The sequence below is a fragment of the Protopterus annectens genome, chromosome 2.part0, assembly GCF_019279795.1.
Source record: "Protopterus annectens isolate FY-2018-M chromosome 2.part0, PAN1.0, whole genome shotgun sequence".
Classification (NCBI taxonomy): Eukaryota; Metazoa; Chordata; order Ceratodontiformes; family Protopteridae; genus Protopterus; species Protopterus annectens.
The window spans coordinates 1,817,483,621-1,817,505,686 of NC_056728.1; the positions used below are offsets into that span (position 1 = coordinate 1,817,483,621).

The 22,066-nt window shown below is 43.8% G+C and overlaps 1 protein-coding gene across 2 annotated transcripts in view; it reads left to right on the forward strand.

The window, feature by feature from the left end:
* The window catches only part of ELP3 (elongator acetyltransferase complex subunit 3), a 1,566,942-nt gene that overhangs the window by 103,773 nt on the left and 1,441,103 nt on the right, over nt 1-22,066 (forward strand). For both annotated transcript variants that reach the window (XM_044061854.1, XM_044061853.1), the window contains exon 4: nt 16,722-16,792. In XM_044061854.1, coding sequence (XP_043917789.1) covers nt 16,722-16,792 — 71 coding nt within the window. The remainder of the gene's footprint in view (nt 1-16,721; nt 16,793-22,066) is intronic.

Sequence of the window (22,066 nt, forward strand, 5' to 3'; positions counted from 1 at the left end):
GTTTCAAGCCCTGCCCTTTGGTCTCACTACAGCCCCCAGAGTGTTCACCAAATGCATGGCAGTGGTCACGGCTCACCTGACATGTCTAGGATTCCAGGTGTTTCCATACCTAGACGATTGGCTCCTCACCACTACCACCAGGCATCAATTGACTCTGGCAACACAATACACTCTGACACTCTGCCATCAGTTAGGCGTTACAATCAACTTCGAAAAGTCTGCCTTATCGCCATCGCAGCATACCGTTTTTATAGGAGGAGAGTTAGATACCTCAACTACCACTCTACGTCTCCCTATCGAAAGAGTCTCTCTTCTCCGCCAAAACGTCAGCTCACTGATATCGAAGAACAAAGCTACAGCAGCGGAGGTATTGAAAGTACTATGTTTGATGGCAGCAGCATACCACTCGCAAGGATGCATATGCAAATTCTTCAATGGCTCCTCTTCGCTCAGTGGTCTTACCAGAAACTACCGATGCACCACATGATTCTTATCACGGATTCTTGCAGGAGCGACCTTCAGTGGTGGTTGACGTCTCCATGTCACAATCGGAAGACCCTTTGCCCCCCCCCCCCAGTAGCCACTGTGACCATGGACGCTTCCCTGATAGGGGGGGGGGGGGCATTTTCAGGGAAAGACTGCGCAAGACACATGGACAGATCAAGAATCACATCTGCACATCAATATTCTAGAGTTGAGAGTGGTACTTCTGGCGTTGCAGTACTTTCAGGACTCTCTCCCTCTACTGACATGTTGTCAGTCTGAATTGCAATAGTCCCTAGTCTGGTACTTGAACAAGCAGGGCGGAACCAAGTCTTACCCCCTTTGTCGAGAAGCCCTCCGGGTCTGGCAAAGGGCTGTGTCGTCCCAGCATTTTGTTAGCAATGCTCATCCCGGGGAAATCCAACATGATAGCGGACAAGCTAAGCATGACAATATTACTCCCTCACGAGTGGTCTCTCAAACAGGTTGCGGAGTTGATTTTCTGCAAATGGGGCCAGCCTTGCTGTGACCTTTTTGCCAGCCACATCAATTCAAAATGCAGAAGCTAATTTGCCCTAATACCACCTCCCGGTCACCCCCCGAGAGACGCACTTTTACACGATTGGCCCCCGGGTGGTCTCTATGCATTTCCACCCTTCCCATTAATACCCAGATTTTTACAGAAAGCAAAATCACTGGGAAGGACTGTTATACTCATAGCCCCCTACTGGCCTCGACAGATTTGGTTTCCGTTTCTCCACCATCATCTGTTGGAAGATCCATGGATCCTGGACTCAGTTCCGGACCTTCTGACTCACCCGTCAGGGGATCTTCATCCTTCTCTGCAGTCCCTGAAACTGACTGCTTGGCTAATCCACTTCCCCTAATTGCCAGGCTTCATTCAATTTCAGAAGATACAAGACAGATTCTCTTATCTTCTCACAAGCCGTCTACCAGGAAATTATATGGCAGTAAATGGAAAAGGTTCTCAATTTGGGCCAACGCGCAGAGCATTGACCCTTTCCGAGCTCCGCTATCTTCGATTTTAGAATTTCTAACAAAAATTTTTAAGGAAGGGGCAGCAGCTGCTACAGTTTTGAGTTCAGTTAGCTGCTATCTCCCAATTTTCACCTTGGTCTTGGTGGCTCAAATATTATGAGCCATAAATTATCTAAAACCTTCCTTAAAGGCGTTCTTCATATGAGACCTCCGATCAGAATTTCCTTTTCTCCCTGGAATTTAAACCTTATGCTGTCTCAAATTATTCTTCCCCCTTTTGAACCAGCATCTTCTTGTGATTTAAAATTTTTATCTTGGAAAACAATTTTTCTTGTGGCCATTACGTCTGCCCGCAGAGTGTCAGAACTTCAGACCACCCTACATAATCTTCCATGCTGATAGAGTATCTCTCAGAACAAACCCCTCATTTTTACCTAAAGTCTGTTCTGAGTCAAATATCAATCAGGTCATTGAACTGCCAGTCTTTTTCCCTGACTACTCCAGCAAATTGGAATATATGCTGCACAAACTTGATGTTCACAGACAGCTCAGATTTTATCTTGACAAAACTAAGGATATTAGGAAATCAGAACAACTTTTTGTATCCTTCTCAGAAGCAAGAAAAGGCAATCCAGTGGCTAAAACAACTTTATCCAAATGGTTATCCGATTGTATATCCTTTGTTTGTAAGAATGCCAGCATGCCTTTTAACGCACAAACCAAAAGCTCATTCTACCGGAGCTGTCTCTACCTCTTCTGCTTTTCAAGCTGAATTGCCCCTTGGCAATATTTGCGCTGCAGCCACTTGATCTAAGCCTCATACCTTTATCACATATTACAAAGTAGATAGAACTTCAAGGGACAGGTCTTCCTTTGGTTCTGCGGTACTGAAGAACATACTCCCATGAGCCACCCAAGGTTGAGGGTGCTAGGGACGCTACCCATCAGTGAGAATAAACGGCAAGATTTAACAACTTCACATATAGAAGTTATGTACTTGCCATAACGTTCCATGTGAGTTGTTTATCTCGCCTTTATTCTCGCGTCCCTCCCTCCTTCCCCCTCCAGGCTGACTGTTGACTTAGAAGTACCATCCTGGTTATTCAATATTTCTTCTTCCCGTTTGGGAAGTGTTCTTCGTAGATATATATGAGGGTATGTATATGTTGTATATACTGTTATTCGCAGCAAACAAGATCTGAGGTAATTCCAGCAGTGCATTGTGGGATAAGGGGCTTGGTCTCCAGCTACTGGCAAATCTTGAGCTTGCTATCGGCCGTGTCTGAGCAGAGGATCGGCTCCGAACCCATCAGTGAGAATAAAGGCGAGATAAACAACTCACATGGAACGTTATGGTAAGTACATAACTTCTATTTACTGTCTATGTGTCCCTAAGTCCCTGACCACTGGGTCAACTCTAAGGGGTGTGTTGTCAATATTCCTGGAGAATATTTGTGTTGGTTTGGGAGCCAATGACTGCTCCTAATTTGCAATCCTCTGCAAGTAAAGGCAGCCAGAGACCACAGACCATTGACATTGACTTCAGAGAAGTAAATGCCAAAAAGAAGCAGTCCTAAGACTCATCCCTGAGGGACTCCACTTGTAACTGACCTCTCTTTGTAGAGGTGGACTCCCGAATTCTAACTTCCTGGCTCCTGTCTGTGGGCCAGGTGGCTATCCCCTGGATGACATACAGGTTTGTACCCAACCTCTTGAGTTTGTCAACAATGGCCGATTGGGCATTGGCCAGGTCAAGGAAGGCAGTGTGAACCATTTTGCCCTCATCCATTGCTTTAGTGTCCTCCTCAAAGAAGTCCACCAGGTTGAGTAGGCATGATCTGCCCTTGATGAAACCAAACTGGGTTGGATTCAGTGTCCTGTATCATTGCTGATCATTTCCATGATGATTCTTTCCATGGCTTTGCGTATAAGAACAATAAGACTTATTGATCTGTAGTTTCCAGGGTCTGTAGATAGCCCACGTTTGTGCAGAGGGGTGGCTGTTGCTGTTTGCCTGTTTGGAGGCTACAGTTAAATAGCAGTTCCAGAGGGCCTGATAAGTCATGTTTCATGCTGTTTAGAAGGTGTCATGGGATATTGTGTGCTCAAATGCGAGGATCAAACAATGCAGTTTGTGTTTGAGTCAAACACCTTAACCGTTATACCAATTTCCAGTCTTTTTATAGTTAGAATATATATTCTGCGTCACTTTATAACAGCTGGAAACTAATAGGTTCATATGAGAAAACTAGGCTAACTGCCCTGAAGGGCTATTCCAAGTCTATCCAATAATTCTTGACCAGCATCAAACCCTGTACCTTGAGTCTATGAGGTAAATACCTTAATCATTACACCAAACCCACAGTTGAAAGAAAAGATCAGGAAACCAAACTTTGACTTCTTGAATCTTAGTAGCTTTGTTGTTTCCATATTATATAATGCTGTACTACTAAGCTATGCTATTATACTACTAAGATAACAAGATCTAACGCTGACATTTTCTGTCAGTCCTGCATGTGTTTGACTCAGTTTGCCGAGATATTAAGGTGACCTTTTTAGACTACCCTTCAGTGGACCCTTCTTTATTCCTGAAGTAAAAGAATCTTAATGGTATGAAAGAAATTGGTTTGAGCTTGAAGGCTGTAGGTGTTCAATTTCACCAGTTAGAATGTTTTCAGATGGTAGATTGTTCTGAATCCATACGCAACATTGGTTCTACAACAGTAATAGAAGGATTAATCAGCCTTTCTCCAGCAAGATTGTAGGCCAAGGGTCTGTTATCTGTCTCTGGGACGAACACAGCTGCCCTGACTTCTTGCCTGATTGTTTTCCACAGAAGGCAGTCAGTAGGTGGTTCTCCCTTCATGTCCCATCATGGAGAAAAACATCTAGAGACTATAAATCAGGGAGTCTATTGCTAGAGAACACTCAATCTGATGTTGTTAATCTTCATTCATTCCTTACTGATGGGTGTCTGCTCTGTCCTCGGAACCGAGATGGCCTTGTAACAAGCTTGTACCAGCCAAAAAACTCTTGAGCTAAACATTTACCCACAATGCCCTTCTCCCTGTTACCTCGGATCCTGTTGCCACATAGCCGTAAAGCCATGTCAAGCTAGCTCTCAGCTAATTACTTAGTTTAGTTCCTTATAAAAGTGTTTTTCTCATATTGTTCACCTTATTTTCAGTCGAAACTCACTTCTCTAATCAGTTTTTTACCCACTTTCACGTATCTTTCCAGTTTCTCATTGCTGGTATTCTTTTCCCTTTATTTCCTTTCTATAAAAAAAAAAAAAATCTCTCCTCCTTACTTTCCTTGATATTGTTGGTTTTTGTATTGCAGTATAATATCTGGAAAAAAAAGGAGCTTCAGGGTTCAAACAGTGCGACAAGTGTAGTTGCAAAATACCTAAAAGTGATTCTCATGTGTATATTGTTTGGGAGTTCCCCATCTTTTGGTACAGCCTCCTTGTACAATTTGTCAGGGGTTCAGTTCCCGTACACTTAATGAAAGAAAAAACAAACTGATTCTGAAAGGCCTCCTTAAGACGCCTTTCTCAGAGGCTCTCTGCATCAGAGGGCTCATCCCCTCCCAGAAAAGAGCACAGAGAATGTAAAAAGAGCCCACATTCGGTTCCTTCTTCTCCCTCCGATGATGAGGAGGAACCAAGACCAAAAATGACTCTTTCGGATGCAGAGTCTAAACCAGCTTCTACGGCACCATCTCTGCTACCATCAACAATCATTTTATCGTCCACACCTATTTTGTCAGCACAGACAACATCTACAGCACCGGCACTGCCTAAACTACAGAGTTTGATTTCCACACTGACCACAGCACCTAGCTTGCCTACAATTTTGGTTCCAAGTTTGGACATCCCTCCTAGACATGTCTCTAAACTCGAGACATCTGTGCCAATAGATCATACTGCACGGACCCTATACTCCTCTTCAGTGGATCCTTTTGTTGGGCAGCAATTGTCCCTGTTGGGGATATCCACTAGATTGACCAGGAGCCTCTCAGAATTTGATGTGGTGCGTCTTGTGGACCAGCTGCTGACGACCAGAGGAATTGCAACACCCTCTAAGACCCCATTCCCCTTTGGACTTGGGACTCTGTCTCCACAGACTCCAGGTTTTTCTCCCCCTTTGACCACTTTGCAGGCTTTAAAGTACTCTGCACTGATGCCTTTATTGGTTCCCACACCTTTGGTGCCACTAGTGGATCTCACTGTGGCTCTGGATCTGACCCTTTGGCCTACGACTCACTCTGAGCCAGGCCTTCCTCAGTTCAGGACTGGACTGCAAGTTCCTCGGCACCTGGTACGGCTCTGGGTTTTTCTGTGGTGCAGTTGAACATGGTTCCAGGAGCACTGTTGGTACCGAGTCCCCTTGAGGCTCCATCCTTGGGAGCGGGCTCGTTGTGTGACCCCAGTTCTGAGGTTGTCCTTCTCTGTTCTGGGTTCCCATCCCTCTTCTGGTGGGCCAGCTTTCCAAGTGATGGAGAGGGCCCTTGCCTCTGCAGGCAAGCCTTTGGCATCGGAATCCTGGATATGGCCTTCCTGTGAGCCGCAGCTGACACAAGCTACTGCTACTGCTTCGGGACTTTGAGCACAAGAGCCTCAGGATACCCTACCATAGAGTGCCCCTTCTTAGGAGTCCTCTTCAGAAACCTCCAGTGAAGAGGTACCATGCAAGAGGATGTGCAAGAGGAAGCACGTGAACTCACCAGAGGACATGGACTACAATGAAGGGGAGGGGTCCCCACGGTCTCCCCCTGATTGTCTCATTTGGAGACATCCTGGAAATACTAAAGCAGAGGGATGACTGGAAGCCCAACAATCCCTCTTCTGAGGAGTCCGTGTTCCTGCAGGCTTTTCGTGTTCGACCCTCTACTTCCTGAGTGACCCCCGCCTGCCGATGAGCTGGTTCAGCTCCTCATGCAGTACGCTTGGAAGAGTTCTGACACCATTGAACCGATCCTACAGAGGCTAGTGGTCCAAGGTCGCTGGTCCAAGGATCTTTCAGTAGACGCGATGGTGATGGCGGCTGCCACGAAAAAGGAACTGGCTGACGAGAGCCAGACTGTCCACCCCCCCCCCCCCCAAATAGGGAGTCTCGGGTGGTGGATAGGCTAGGGAAGCGAGTTTTTGTGTCATCGACCTTTGCAGTAAGGGTTTTGAATTATCATCTGGCAGACTTCAGCAGGCTTCAGAGAGACTTAGTCGCTGAACTTCCCGAAACCTTAGCAGGAGCTGTTTCTGACTAGGTCCGTGACAAGGTTGCCTCAGTTAGCTATCCTGGAGTCTATATCCAACTCCTCCATGTGTCTGATTTCTCACACCACTGAAGGAGAGCAGCGGGTTCAGGCGTTGTCATGCGACATCACGCCTGGATGCACCTTTGTGACTTTGCGGACCCCTTCCTTTCTGAATACTCCAGTTGAAGCCTCCTCCCTTTTTGCCTGAAAGTGAAAGACGCATTAGCCAGGTGTGAGAAGGACAGCAAGACCCTGTCTGCCATGGGCGTACATTTTTCCACTCCTCAGCTTCCATACTCTAGGAATCAGATGAGCGGAAAGATGTGCACAAAAAAATCACAGGGTCCTTTCCGTGAGTGGTGAGCATACTCCCTGAGGCAGAGGGGGTAACTCATCCGGAAAGTCCCCATACAGAGGCAGAGGGGGTCTGCGTAACCAGGGCTCCAGAGATTCTTTCTCTTGGAAACCTTATCAATGTTCCGGAGGAGCACCCCAATTGCTTTCCTCTGGAAGCAGTCGGGGGACGTTTTTCCTTGTACCTTTCTGCCTGGCTAACAATAACAATGGATCTCTGGGTGCAACGGATCATAACCAGAGGATATCGTGGATCATAACCAGAGGATATCGCATCCCTTTCATTCTTTACCCAAGGTCACCAAGTCGAATTCCCGACATTCTACCCAGTCAGAGGGAAACGGCAGAGGAGTGTCATCCAAACAGTCCCACCAGACCAGATAGGCTCCGTATTCTACTCAAGATTCTTTTTAGTGCCAAAGAAAACAGGGAACTGGAGACCAATTTTGGATCTCAGCATCCTAAACAAATTTGTCAAACAAGAAAAATTCTGGATGGTCACGGTTCAGAAGAAAGACTATTGGATTGTTTAGGAGAAAGACTATTGGATGTGCTCAGTAGATCTTCAGGATGCGTATTACTACATAAAAATGGACAAGCGCTCCAGAAGATTTCTAAGCTTCTGGCTAGGGGACAGTCATTTTCAATTCCGCGTGGTGCCCTTCGGACTCTCTACAGCCCCCAGAGTGTTCACCAAGTGCATGGCAGTAGTAACAGCTCACTTGAGACTTCAAGGATTCCAGGTGTTCCCATATCTAGATTATTGGCTCCTCTCCGCCCCACCAAGCGTCTACTGGAGATGGCGCTAAACTACACACTCAGACTAGCAGAATCTCTGGGAATCTCAATAAACTGGGGAAAGTGCAACCTGATCCCCTTTCAATCCTTAGAATTTATTGGGACGATCTTCAACACAAATATTTGCCTAGTGTCTCTTCTGGACCACAGACTACACAGGATAAGATCCCAAATAGGGGTGATACTCTATCAAAATCTAGTCCCAGCTCGAATAGTGCTTCAACTCCTGGGTTCCATGGCAGCGTCAATTACCATAGTGCTCTTGGCAAGACTACACATGAGAATTCTCTAATGGCTCCGTCTAACTCAGTGGTATCCCTTACAACATCCCTTGTCTTTTCAAATAAGGATAACTCAATGCTGCAAGCAGGATTTAATGTGATGGATGAAGCCAGATGGAGAACAATGGAGTCCTTTTTACCTGAAACATCCAAGGCCATAGTGACTACGGACGCTTATTAGGGTGGAGGGGTCTTTTCCAGGGGAAGACTGTCCAAGGCACTTGGTCAGATATGGAGGCCCACCTGCATATCAAGTGCCCTAGAACTGAGGGCGGTGCTTCTAGTGTTGCAAGCATTTCAATCCATCCTTTCATTAGGGACAATTGCTATTCAATCAGACAACATATCAGTAGTCTGGTACATCAGTAAACAAGGGGGAACCAAGTCCTACACATTGTGTCGATTTGTCAGTGGGTGATAGCTTCCAACCACTTTCTAGTTGCAACACATATTGCCGGGAGTTCCAGTGTGATTGTGGACAAGCTGAGCAGATGCATCCTAAGATGAGCAGATGCATCCTACTGCCTCACTAGTGGTCCCTCAACCCTATCATTGCAGCAAAGATCTTCAGCCGCTGGGGCCAGCCTTGCTGTGACCTGTTCACATCTCCAGCAAACCACAAATGCAGCAGCTATATCGCCCTAATTCCCCCCCCCCCTACAAGGAGAGTCTCCCGAGGGATGCTCTGATTCACGATTGGCCCATGGGACTTGTATGCTTTCCCTCCCTTCCCCCTGATTCCCCAATTTCTAAAGAAAGCCCTTTGTCTGAGAAGCAGAGTAATCCTCGTTGCTCCTTACTGGCCTCGACAAATTTGGTTCCCTTTCCTATGGCCTCAGCTAGTATACCAGCCATGTATTCTGGATCCAACTCCAGAATTGATCTCGCACCCGTAAGGGTTGACTTGCCTGAACATTCCCATTCTCAAGCTGGCAGCTTGGTTTCTCCACTTCCTGTAATCACCAGGCAGAATAACCTTACCTCCCCAGTTTGTGATATCTTTCTGGATTCACATAAACCATCCACCAGGAAAATTTATCTCGGCAAGTGGAAGAGGTTCCTTATTTGGTCCCAACAAAGACCAGTTAGACCCTTGTTCAGCCCCAGTTAGTGTGATTTTGGATTATTTATCAAGTCTTCTCCATTTAGGAGCAGCAGCCTCAGCTAATCGAGTACACTTAGCTGCTATCTTAAACTTCCATAATGAGTTTCAAGACTCCTTGCTAATCTCCCATCATCTCTGCAAAACTTTCTTAAAAGATGTCTTGCATATTAGACCACCCTTCAGGGAACCCATCGAACCTTGGAATACTAGTACTACAATTCATGCCATGTTCACCCTTTGAACCTGCTTCCACTTGCAACCTTAAATTCCTCTCCTGGAAATCTGTATTTTTGATAGCTGTCTTGTCAGCCAGACTTTTTTTTTTTTTTTTTTTTTTTTTTCCAGAGCTTCAGGCTTTGTGTATTAAATGCCTTTACATGATATTTCATAAAGACAGAGTAACACTCCGAACCAATCCTTCTTTTCTGCCCAACGTCATCTCAGACTTGACAATTAACCAAGCGACTGACCTCCCAGTCTTTTTCCCCAACTATTCAAACAAAGGAGAGTACTCTCTTCATTTTGTTGGATGTTCATAGGCAGTTACATTTTTACCTGGACAGAACAAAGTCAATACATAAATCAGGCCAGCTGTTCGTGTCCTATTCAGGCCCAAAATTGTGAAACCCTGTCTCAAAGTAACCTTGTCCAAATGGCTGAGAAACTATATATCCTTGATTTACCAATGAAATAAAATTTCTCTACTAGGCAAAGTCAGAGTACATTCTACCAGGGCGGTAGCAACTTCTGTTGCTTTTCATACAAAAGCTTCATTGAATGATATTTGTGCAGCTGCAACTTGGGCTACCCCTCATACCTTTATCAGTCATTACAAATTGGATTTGGCCTCCAGGGGAAGAGCGTCTTTCGGTTCAAATAGTGCTCAGGAACATCCTTCCATAAGGGCCTCACAGGACTAAAGGTAGCTAGGGACTCTGTCCCATCAGTAAGGAATGAGTGAAGATTAACAACATCAGATAAAGAAGTTATGTTCTTACCATAATGTTCCATCTCTGTTGTTAATCTTCATTCATTCATTGCGTCCCACTCTCTTTCCCCCTCCAGAGGCTCCTGAGGAATTGAATTGGGTCCTACTCCTGCTTTAGGGTTTCTGCTCCGAGACGGCCTCTGCTTTACTTATAATGGGCAAACTCAATCTGAAGTAACAGGGAGAAGGGCATTGTAGGTAAAATTTTAGCTCAAGAGTTCTTTGGCTGGCACGAGCTTGTTACAAGGTCGACTCTGTTCCAAGGACGGAACAAACACCCATCAGTAATGACTGAATGAAGATGAACAACACAACTTCTTTTTCCCTATCCTCATGCCGCTCCAGATGCTCGTCCTCATCTAAAGATGATGGTAAAGACAGCATGCAAATGCTTCTGTGAAAAATAACCATCCAAGGAGGTCTAGCCAAAGAAGAAATATGTAGGAGATTCCAGATTCTGCACCCCCCCCCCCAAACTAAGCCATTGTACCATGATTGACTTTATTCAGTACACTTTATTCAGTACTCTGGTCCTAATATTTCACACAAAATTAGATCAGACCCCACAGCACAACTTTTATTAACAAATACACTTCTCAATACATGTGTTTAGTGGTTGTAACACTTATTTCCGTCAGCTGCTGCTTTTTTTTTTTTTTTTTTTTTTTTTACCTCCCAGGGAAACAAAGGACCTCAGGCCAGTTAATGACCTAAATGCATTTGTTTCCAGAGATAAATTGGGTAGTCACAATGCAGGCTATACTCCCTCTTGTAGTTCTGAAACTCGTATAAGCATGAGTCCCAGAATTATAGAAAAAAATGAGACTAAAGTTGCTCCCCATCCCCATTGTACCAGGTAAGCCGCTCACAACCCCCCAGACTTCAATATACCTATGTCAAGGTTCCATACATCAGAGAAAAGGGAATAATACTCTGAGAAACAGCACTGTCAGACTATGCAAGTCTGTATTTTTGCCCTTTTAGTTTCGCTCTTCTGGGGCTATCAGTAATGAGTCTGAATATCAAACTGTTACCATGCAGTCCATCCATTGATTTTTACCCAGTAATGGCTGGATATGCTCTTTGGCAACTGTGATGTGGAGAAAGGCAGTTCGATATTCCAGAGTGTCTAGCAGATTTCTGAGCTTCCCAGTAGGAGCCAGACAGTACTAGTTCTGTGTGTTTTTTTTTTTGTCTGTTTTGGCTCCATTTGCACTTGTAGGGTCATAGTAAAACATTACGTTAATGACCACCAGGGCCTTTATAAGCCTAGCCAAGCAACCCAGCCCGATTTGTGTCCCTGTTGTATCATGTGCATTTGGTAGAAGCGGGTATGTTAGGAAGTTTCTAAAGTTTATAGGCAGAGAGCAACTATCCCTACTCCAACATATCCCCTCCCACATGTCTGTCAGACATGGGGACCAGACCCAGCGCGAATTTCAGATTTCCCATCCATTGGTCAAGCTTACTCTTAAATAGGGTTATGGATGGACTCTTTCACATGGGATGGGGAAACTGTTCCAGAGCATGGGGATCCCCGTATATATGTCACACCAATGTGTCCTGTTTGTCACAAGCAAAATTTAAATCTTTGCATCTACTGGTTCTGATTCTGTTCATTTTCAGAAAGTGCAAAAGGTGCATCAGAGCTGGATCTGAGGATGCCTTGTGTGCCCATGGTGTTTACCAAATGCATGTCTGTAATGGCAACTCATCTGAGGCTGCAGGTGTCCAAGATATTTCCATACCTCGGTAACTGGCTGCTTTTTGCCCAGCTCAGAAGGCCATACAACTGCAGATTAAGCATCTGCTTTCCTCCCTCAGAGTTGGTCAGTCTTTCAAAAGTTCACCTCCATCCAATTCAAGTATTTGGATTTATCGAGTGTTCTCTAGACACACAAATTTGTCTAGTCACTTTTATCCAAGAAAGACTCCTTGCCCCTCAAACAGATGGCCTCTTCATTCCATCCTTCAAATTTAATATCGGCAGAAACATTTCTGAAAGCTGTAGGTTTTAAAACTTCTGTCTTTACAGTCCCTTACTCCAGGGTACATGTGACAGTCCTGTGGACTGTTTGGGTGCAGTGGTATTGGCATAAACTTCCTTCTTCTTCATGCCTTTCTGATCTGTAGAGCTCATTTCTGCTCTCTCTTCTCATGTGGTGTCTAGATACGGCAAACCTCCAGACAAGGAAACCTCTTTCCAGCTGTGGGCGCATAAGATAACCATGAACAAAGATGCGTTTGTCCTGGGTTTGTTGAATGTCTCACTGGGCAGGTGGGGTGTACTATGCTTAATAATGTCATATTCCAGTCAACAGTGTGCATAACTTTGGGAAGTTGCACACTCAAAGCAGTGACACTCCCAAGGCTGAACAAAATGGGCCAGGTGGGGTGTTGCAGGGGTGCATGTTCTCCTACACTCCTCAGTGTTTAAGGTAAGTCCTCACTTCCCTGATCTTTGTGTGTACTTACTGTGAGGTCATGCAGAATCTTGAGATGAGGGAGACTGAAAAACGGAAGTAAAAAAAAAACCTTCCTTCTCCTGTCAATTTCTCACAAACCTCAGTTGTTGTATGATGTAGTGAGTCCCTGTGCATTGAAACCTTGACTACAGCAAACCAGTGGCTTTCCAGTTTCAACATTCTGGTCCTAACTGTTACAGGAGACTGTGATGCCCATGCACTGGCCCAGTAGTCAAGGAGCCTCAATCCTCACCACTGGCAACAGTGAGGGACATGCACAATGGGAGGATGACAAGTACACACACAGTAAAGTACAGTTTCCCTTAGTACACAGAGATCATTCAATCTGGGGCTGGTTTCTTCCTCTTTCTCCATATCCTCAATAAGACTCCCCACAGGCACAGCTATAGGGTTAAGATCCAAGCTGAGGGGTCAAGCCAAGACCTCCAGCACCCTCTCTGTCTAACCAGTGCTTCATGTCCATGCCCAAGTAGCTCTCACACACACACACACACACACACACACACACACACACACACACACACGGGGAAGGCTGTCACAGGTTTACTAGCTATGCCACCTTCTGCCCAGACTATAAGGTAGTTATCACTCCCACCAACCCCCTACGTAAAGGCCCTTACAAAGGGTGACCAATCCTACTGTGTAATGTTACTATTATTATCCTAATGGTAAATGTGACCAAGACTAAGGCTATTTAGGAGTGGCCTGTACAGTGTCACCACATGCATATGAAAGTACCTTAAGAGCTTAAATATGTCTCACAAATATCACCCACAAAGATAGGTTTAGATATGTTTAATAATAAGTAATAAAAGCACAAGACAAAACTCGACACAGTAACTACAGAGTTTAGAATCACAGGAAATATTTTAAAACAACATTGCAGGACATTCTCAAATGAATACAGAAAACATCTAAACTAATCTTTACTATATTCCTATCTATCTGTAAAATAAATACTGTGCCTAAATCTTACTTGCAGAGCAACACACAGACAGAAGTGCTGAATGGATGTTTCTAGGTCCAAGACAAGATACAAAATGCACAGTCTACCTCTGTAAGAGAGTTCTTAAATTAATATCACATAGGGTTAGCTTGGGTTGCATCACATTTTGTCACCTGCCTTCAGTTCCCAGGCTAACCAGATATTAACATCTCTGTGTTACAAATACTTATCTCCCAGATGTGCAGCTGATAGGAAGTCGCAGAGCAATAAAAACACTTGACATTTTAAACATAGTACTTATTTCTGTTTCAAGACAGTAGAAAGAAACTTCTAGCTCTAAACATCCTGTCTCATTTACTGAAACTGAGAGATAAACACACCATCGTAAAACACTTTGATTCCAACTTATTTTATTAGAGTTTTTCAAGTTAACTCTGTGTGTTCCAGCTTCTACTATTAGAACATACATTTGCGCAGATATATAGTTTATATACATTTCTGTTCTTTTCCAGTAGGGTACACTGTGGGCACATTCTTAAAGCTTAGTACATAACATACAGTTCAATACACACTTTTGCACCATAGTGCAATATACACGTAACATATAGTTCTCTTACATTTGTAAGACAGGTATATGAATCATATTGCTGTTTACAAATGACATATGATTATTTACAAAATTCCAGATAGCTGGGCTGGCAGTGTCACATGTCTATATAGTCATATTAATATTTTCAAGTGACATATAATTATTTGCAAAGTTCCAGATAGCTGGACTGGCAGTATTTCCCAGTTGTCTCAGAGACTATATAGCATAGGTTTAATTGGCAAATGGTCCAAGAGACCTGGACCATGTTAGCAATCTCACTTGTATGTCATTACCTCTCACTGGAGACTAGGACAGTTCTCTTCCTTCTGGCATTCCATCTCATTCTTCCCATACTGGTCCCCTTTTCCATTCAAACGGGCAATATACTGTAGTTTATATCACCAAATAAAGGGAACTCTTACTCTTTTTAACCATAAGGCACAAGGATGTAGGTAGCAGTAGGCAAATTTCTCAGTATTTCCTGGTAGTGGTGCTTTTTCCAGGGAGGCAGATTCCACAGCAGACAAATTAAGCCACTGACTTCTTACGCCCCATGAGTGATCACTTTGGCAGACTGGGACCAAAAAATGCTTCAGTACTGGAGTTTCCCAGTGTGCAACCTCTTTGTCTTTATGACCAACAATGTGCCCAACTTTTCCTTAGATCTGCCCCTTAGCCAACAGGGTGACCTTTATGCTTTTCCCCATTTCCACTGATAACAAGGTTAATTCAGAAAGGTAGGTCACACAAGGCAAGAGTCATTTTTATGATCCTTTATGGACCAGGGAAGACTTGGTTCACTCTTCTTCAGCCTGACCTTCTTTAGAAACCTCATTAAGGTCCAACCCTTAATGATGCAGCTGTCTCACCTGGCCTGCAATTTTTAACCAGATCTAATTTCCTTGGTATGGATTACTTGACTGGACTGCTTCATTTCAAATGATAACCAAGTATCCAAGGTGCTCTGATGGGGCCTTATTTTTGTATCTGAGAAACAAATATGGGGTTCTGCTGCTTTACAGTTGCACAAGTCATATGTTAACTTCTTGGAGCTTTTTCGATTGTAGTTTTAGTAATTCTTCTGTTAGGATTCACTTGGTGATATTTTCTAGTTCATTCTGGGTAGGATTATACTTCCCTGCAATTCTTAAAGGTTTGCAAAGCGTTCTTGTGAGGAATCTTCCACTTTGCACACTCAGAGAATCAAAATTGTTTCTGCCATGTAATATTTACTTTTAAGCTTCAGAAACTGGCTCTTCCACTGTTTGAACCTGCAGCCTCATCTGACTTAATTCTTGTGCTGAAAGGCCATGTTCTTGAAATCAGTTACATGTGCCAGGAGGATGTCAGAGCGTCAGGCTGTTTTGAGCAAGCCACCATGCTTTATTTTACACAGACAATGATCCTTAAAATGAAGCCATCCTTTATGTTCAAGGTTCCTGAGCAGAGCAATTTAAATCAGTTTGTCAATTTGCTTGTGTTCTACCCAATGCAGGTACCTTCTTTACTGCATAACTATTCACCAAAGGCTTAGCTCTTGCATGAGTAGAACCAACTCAGTTGGCAGGTCATTTTTTTGTCTCTATTGCCAAGTCCAGAATGGGTACAAAAGTTAACAGGCATATTCTTTCTAGACCGTTAACAAGCCACTTCAGTTAAGAGAAGCATGGGAGAATTTTGCAATTTAGTCCTGAGGGCATACTCTTCTGGGGCAGGGGGAACCTTCACAGACTTTTTCTGTAATACAACCCTAGATGGTATCTGTACAGTAGTAACCTAATATTTCCTATCTCCTGTTCGAAAGGAATTACTGGCTGAAGGTAAGAGGTTAGGTCTTCCTTCAGGGCTGCTGTGGTCAGTGGTCTGTTCACATGAGTATTGTTACCCAAGATGAGACTGTTCTGAGTCTGTTGAAAGTAGACCTTTTCTTATTGGGTAAAATGCTGTAAGCTCTTAAATGGTATGTCTGTAAGAAGAGGATTCATCTTTGGTAACACCTTTTCCATCCCCAAGTTGTTTCTGTTCTTTCTTGTGCTTTTTCTGTTATATTTTATCGTCTTTTTCACTGACCTTAAAAGGAACTGGAGAGAGAGATGGTGGAGCAGTAACTGATGGCAAAGAGAGGAAGTTTGGTAGCCTAGGAATATTTTATCTGTCACGTGATCCAAATGCTTGTGGAAGTTATGAAGTGTACTGAAGATAGTGGTGTTCTTACAGAGCTATCATTAAGATAAGTGTCCAAACTTTCCAGCTAGATTGATGGGTTACATTTAGCAAAAGTAGCTATATGGTTATGTTTAGTGTATATGCAGGTGTAAAATTGGGAACAGTGTGATAATGATTATTAACTTGGTACTTTTATGTAACCACAGTTTAATGTATAATTTTGTACAAGGTGGTAAGAGTTTTTTGTTTTCTTCTTCTTGGTTTCAGATAGCTGTGGTGGCAGTCATGTGCAAACCTCACCGATGTCCACATATCAACTTCACAGGAAATATTTGTGTGTAAGTTGCCTTTGGATGCTTTTTCACATCTTGTGCTACAGAGTCAGAACTACTCCACTTGCTTCAGCTGTGAAGTTTAATCCTCATGCAATTTTTTCCCCAGGTGCTCTTTTGTCTCCATGCCAATAGAATATTAAGCCTGTCCAGTCAGTCTGTTGCCCATTCATTCCTTTGTACCAGGGATTCCCAGCAAGATCCAATTATAGTGGCAGTCATCCAGGCAGCCATGAAGGTAGTTTGTGCCCTTTGTTGCATCTTGACTAGGAGGGTTTCTCTAACTTCTTATGGTAGGTGTGAACATCTGTGTCACTTCAGTATATCCTATGCCTTCTCTGCATGTGCCAGTGTATTCGCCTAGATGCTAATAACAGTTACTGTTACCAGCTTTGAGTCAGCAAGCCCACTTCTTCTGTAATGTCCTGATTTGGTGCCATGCAAGTCTCAGCTTGCATGATGGTGATTTGCTGACCAAAATCACCATCCCTTTCCCCCAGGATAGGTGAGTCAGAATCAGAATTGGTTTGCTCTCATCCTCCATACTTGGTTGCTATAGTGCCTGAGCCACTGTTCAAAACTGGGTCATAGTCAGGGCCTTATCCATCTACATCATAGAGCAAGGCACCTCTCTGTATCTTCTTTCTCAAGTGCCTTATGAGTTTTACATGCCAGTTTTCTGTGATTTGATTTTTATTATGTACTTTCTTTAAAACCTGTATAGTTTTACTGTTGATAGTGATGGTGATTTGTTTTATATTTACATACTAAATCATTTTTTTTTACAGAAGTCATTACATTGGTCCATTATACATATATGGAAAATGTAAAAGAAATATTTAAACTTTGTGTGTCAAGAAACTGCATGACATTGTTTTCATTCCCTTTTTTCAGTAATGTTATTGTTTTGGATGGATGATAAGTTTTAGCAGGGTGTCTCTTGAAAATCTGACAGAATTAATTGTGATCCTTAGAATAGCAGAACTTTAGGGGCTGGTATTGGGAACTATATACTAACTTCAGTGTTATTGATAGTGTACTGGATTTTGTCCCACTCAAAGTTAATGATCCCAGCGTTAAGTTGTGGAGGACAGAGCTAAATGTGGAGGTTAGGGGTGCAAAGCTTTTACAACAGATAATACTCTTCAGTGGTGCAGCAGTGAGTTTCAGAATTTGCTTTTTTTCACATTTTATTTTGTTTAAAGTCATGGAACCCTCAGCTTCTGGCCTCACACTTGTGATATGGAACCATCCTAGTGCTTTTTTTTTTGTACTTAGAGGGCTGCCCTTTGGTTGCATTTTCTAATTTTGTGCTAGACATTTCTTTTTATACAGTTGGTGTAGATAAAAATAGCTTGGGTAAAAGATATAAAAGATATAGTCTTCATGTTTTTAGTTAACTTTAAAATTTAGACTCCTGAGCTGTTAGGTCAAGTTTGGGGCACTGAAAACATCTGACTTTTTTTGAAGTAAGATATGATTCAGTTTAGTGTGAGGCACATATTGCTCCACTATAGGTCTTTGGCCACCCAGATTTTTAGTAATCCTCTCCAGGACTACCACAGCAAATGTCATGTGTCACTCTTGTATTTCGATGTTGTAAGCAGTGCTTTGCATGCACTGTTTCCCACTGCTGATGCACAGTTTAGACATACAGGATGTAGTTGCTTTATGTTAGTTTATTGGTACTCAGTGAACTACTTTTATCATACGATCATAGGAGATTACTAGGCTAATGGCTCTGGAGCCCTTACAAGCCTAGCCAAGAGTTTATCCCCAAAAAAGAAACCTCGATCAGCACCTGTCACCCCTGTCAGTGAGGGACACAGGTGGAACCCCTGGAACAAATTTGTGGTTACCCATCCACTCATCAAGGTTGCACTTGAAGGTCAGCGACGTACTTTGTTTGACGCGTATGGGGAGTCCATTCCAGAGATGGGGCAACCTCTGGGAGACAAACCTCTCTCTCCAGCAGGTTTTGTTAATGTCACATATTAGATTTAAGCCTTTTGATCAGGTACAACGCAAAGAGTTAGACTTACGGATATGCAGCATTTGTAGTAGAGCAGGGTCTAAGATTGCTTTGTAGGCGAGACACAGATTACCTCTGAGCAATCTGTACGATACAGAGTAGAGTGATAGTGATTTCAGCCTGTCCACATAGGACAGGTGTTGGAGGCCATGGATTCTCTTTGTGAGGTATTTATGTGGCCTTTCCAGTTGGTGCAGGTGTTTGGAAAGGTACATACCAAACTGGGCATTGTACTCCATTATTGGCCTAATGAGGCAGGGAGTACAGAGAGGTAATAACCTTTTTTCTGGATGCAATCCCTTTACTTATGAGATGAACCAAGTAAAAGGCTTTTCTGACCACCGCTGCTACATGATGATCAAATGTGGGATTGTTGTCAACTTGTGTACCGAGGTCTCTCACCACAGGTTGTGTTTAGGGGGTTGCCACTAATTTGGTAATCAGTAGGGGCAGTGTTTTTACAGAATTTTGCATTTAACTTAAGGCCATGACTTTGACACCAGTCATTTGTTGTTGTGAGACTCTCTTGAAGTATGTTAACATCCTTTGGGGAGTCAATGACAGAACCCAACTTAATCTTCCACAAGCTTGGTCAGCCACAGGCCTTTTGTCTTTGCGTGGACTTCTGAGAAGTAGATGCCAGACAATAGGGGTCCCAGGACAAATCCCTGGGGGACACCACTAGTGGCAGGTCTGCTGTCGGAGGTAGTGGTATCTACTGTGACCTTGTGGGTCCTATCAGTGAGCCAGTAGGCCACTCACCTGATGAGATGGGGATTTATGCCAAGTTCGGTTAGCTTTTCGATGATGCTCAAATGGGGGATTGTGTCAAAGGCTGTGGCTAAGTCAAGGTAAGCTGTATGTACTAACTTTCCCTCATCCAGTGACTTGGTGAAAGTCTCAAAAAAGTCAGCCAGGTTCAAAAGGCAAGATCTGCCCATGACCTATCCGAACTGGGTGGGGTCAAGTGCTTGGAGATTGCCTAAATCCTTGTTTATGAGGTCCATAATTATACGCTTCATGGCCTTGCAGATCAGACTTGTCAAGCTAATGGGGCAGCAGTTTCCAGGGTCAGTAGTGGCACCACCTTTGTGCAAAGGGATGACAATGGCAGTTAACTCTGCTGGAATGAAGCCTGTACTTAGGCTATGCTTGAATAGGGTGCTCAATGTCGAGATTAGTTCTTGCTGGAGATGTTGCAAAATACAGCCCAGGATACTGTCTGGTCCCATGGAAGCTGTGTTCTTTACCTTGGATAGAGCCTTTAACACTTGATCTATGGAGATGTGAGGTGTGTGAGGCAAGTATCAGGGATGTCGAATGAGCCTTTGGGGGAGGAGACAGGGGGGTGAAGTTTGCACTGAACTTGTCTGCTAGCAGGATGGCTACGTCAACAGGATCAGTGTAAGTGGTACCATTGAGAACTAATTTGGAACAAACCTGGGCTTTTGATGTGGAGGTTTCTGTAGTAACTGAAAACGACTTTTTGGTTAGCCTTTGTTTCGGAGGCTTGTTTTGATTCATAATTGGCTTTGGTGGTTTTCACTAGTGTTCTAATTTGCTTGTTGAGGCTAAGGAGGGAGTTTTTCCAATTGGAAATTTGTGCCTTTTTGCCCTTGGACAACAGTTTCTTCCTTTTGCTGTAAAGCCTGTTGATAGAGCACATCAAAAACATAGGTCTCTGTTTCCTTGAGGAGCAGGTTTTATTTCTGTTGGGTATGGCTGAGTCCATGCAGTTGTACAGGTGCTTGTATACTGCACTGGCATACTGTTCAGCACATTTCTCTGCATCCTTTGAGGGTGGTGGTGGTGTGAAGGTTGTAGTCAGTTTTTGAGAAGTTTTTTTAGCCTGTTACGGCTGGGTGGGGGTTAGATGGGATACACTTCGAATGAGACAAGACCGATGGTCTGATCTCACCAGGGAAGAATGTACTATGGGGGTGGTGCAGCAGTCACCCATGTTGGTGAGAACCACGTTTAGAGTGCTATCTCCCCTTGTGGGGGATGAGACAAGCTGGTTTAGTGCAGTAGAATTGATGAAGTCAAGTAATCCATTGGGTGAGTACATTTAGAGCAGGAATAGTTCACCCAGTTTATGGTGGGGTAGTTGAAGTTACCAAGGATCAGGGTGTTATGGGGTACTTTGATGGATTCAAGTAGGTCCAGGTAGGAGGAGTGGGTGTCCTGAGTCATGGAGGAGGTCTATAGTTGGCTATAACTAGGATAGGTGCCTTGCCAATTGTCAATTGCACTTGGAGAAGTTCTAGTGCGTCATGCTGGCAAACTGGTCTGGAGGTGTGCTTGTCTTTAATGAAAATAGAAACTCCACCACCCTTAGTCTTCCCAAGCTCATTTTCGGGTCGGAATGTGTGGAATGAGGTATAGCCTGGTAAGGCAGGGGTGCTCTCTGCAGCCTTGAACCAAGTTTGTGTGACTGCACAGATGTCAACATCTACCAGTGCTAGGAGACCCTCTAGTTTGTGCATTTTCAAGTTAAGGCTACTGGCATTAAGCAACATGACATTCAATTTGCTTTTTGACAGATCTTTTATGGTGGAAGATTTGTCTATGGGACATTGCCTAAAAAGGCACAATGGGGAGGCAAGAGCCTTGACCAGATTCCTGAATCTCAGGGGTGACAAGTGGAGGCCATCTCTGGCAAAGCATCGAGGCCTGTCAACCATGTCATCCCAGGCAGGCAGATACGGGATCCCCTTGGAATGACACCAGAAACTAAGCCAATTGTTGAAGCTATTTTTTGTTGGTATTGTGATATCATTCTTTCGTGAAGGTAGGATGCTGCTTAGGGTTAGGGTCATACATGCCTGGGACACATATTCTGACAGCTCAAACATGTCTCTCTTCATATAGTCCAAGGAGGTACATCTCAAGTCATTCACACCAACATGACCAATGACCGAGTCGTACTTGTACCTGTTATGGAGAGACTTAAGTACGAGTCTGATGTGGTGGATTCTGGCACCTGACGACCATGATCTTCTCCTTGTCGAGCCTGGTGAGGGGAACAACAGTGTGTCTCACAATTGAGTTGCCAATGACTAGTATGTTGGGTTTAATGTTGTGCTTTATGGGTTGTATGAGTTTATTGTTATGCCTTATGGGCTGTGTTTGTGAGACACTGGTGTGTTGTCTGCTGTCTGTGATGTGTTTGGTGGTGTGCGTGGAATGTCTGTGAGTGTGTTTTGGAGGTCTCTGCTGTTTAGGTAAGCTTGTATTGAGGACTTCTG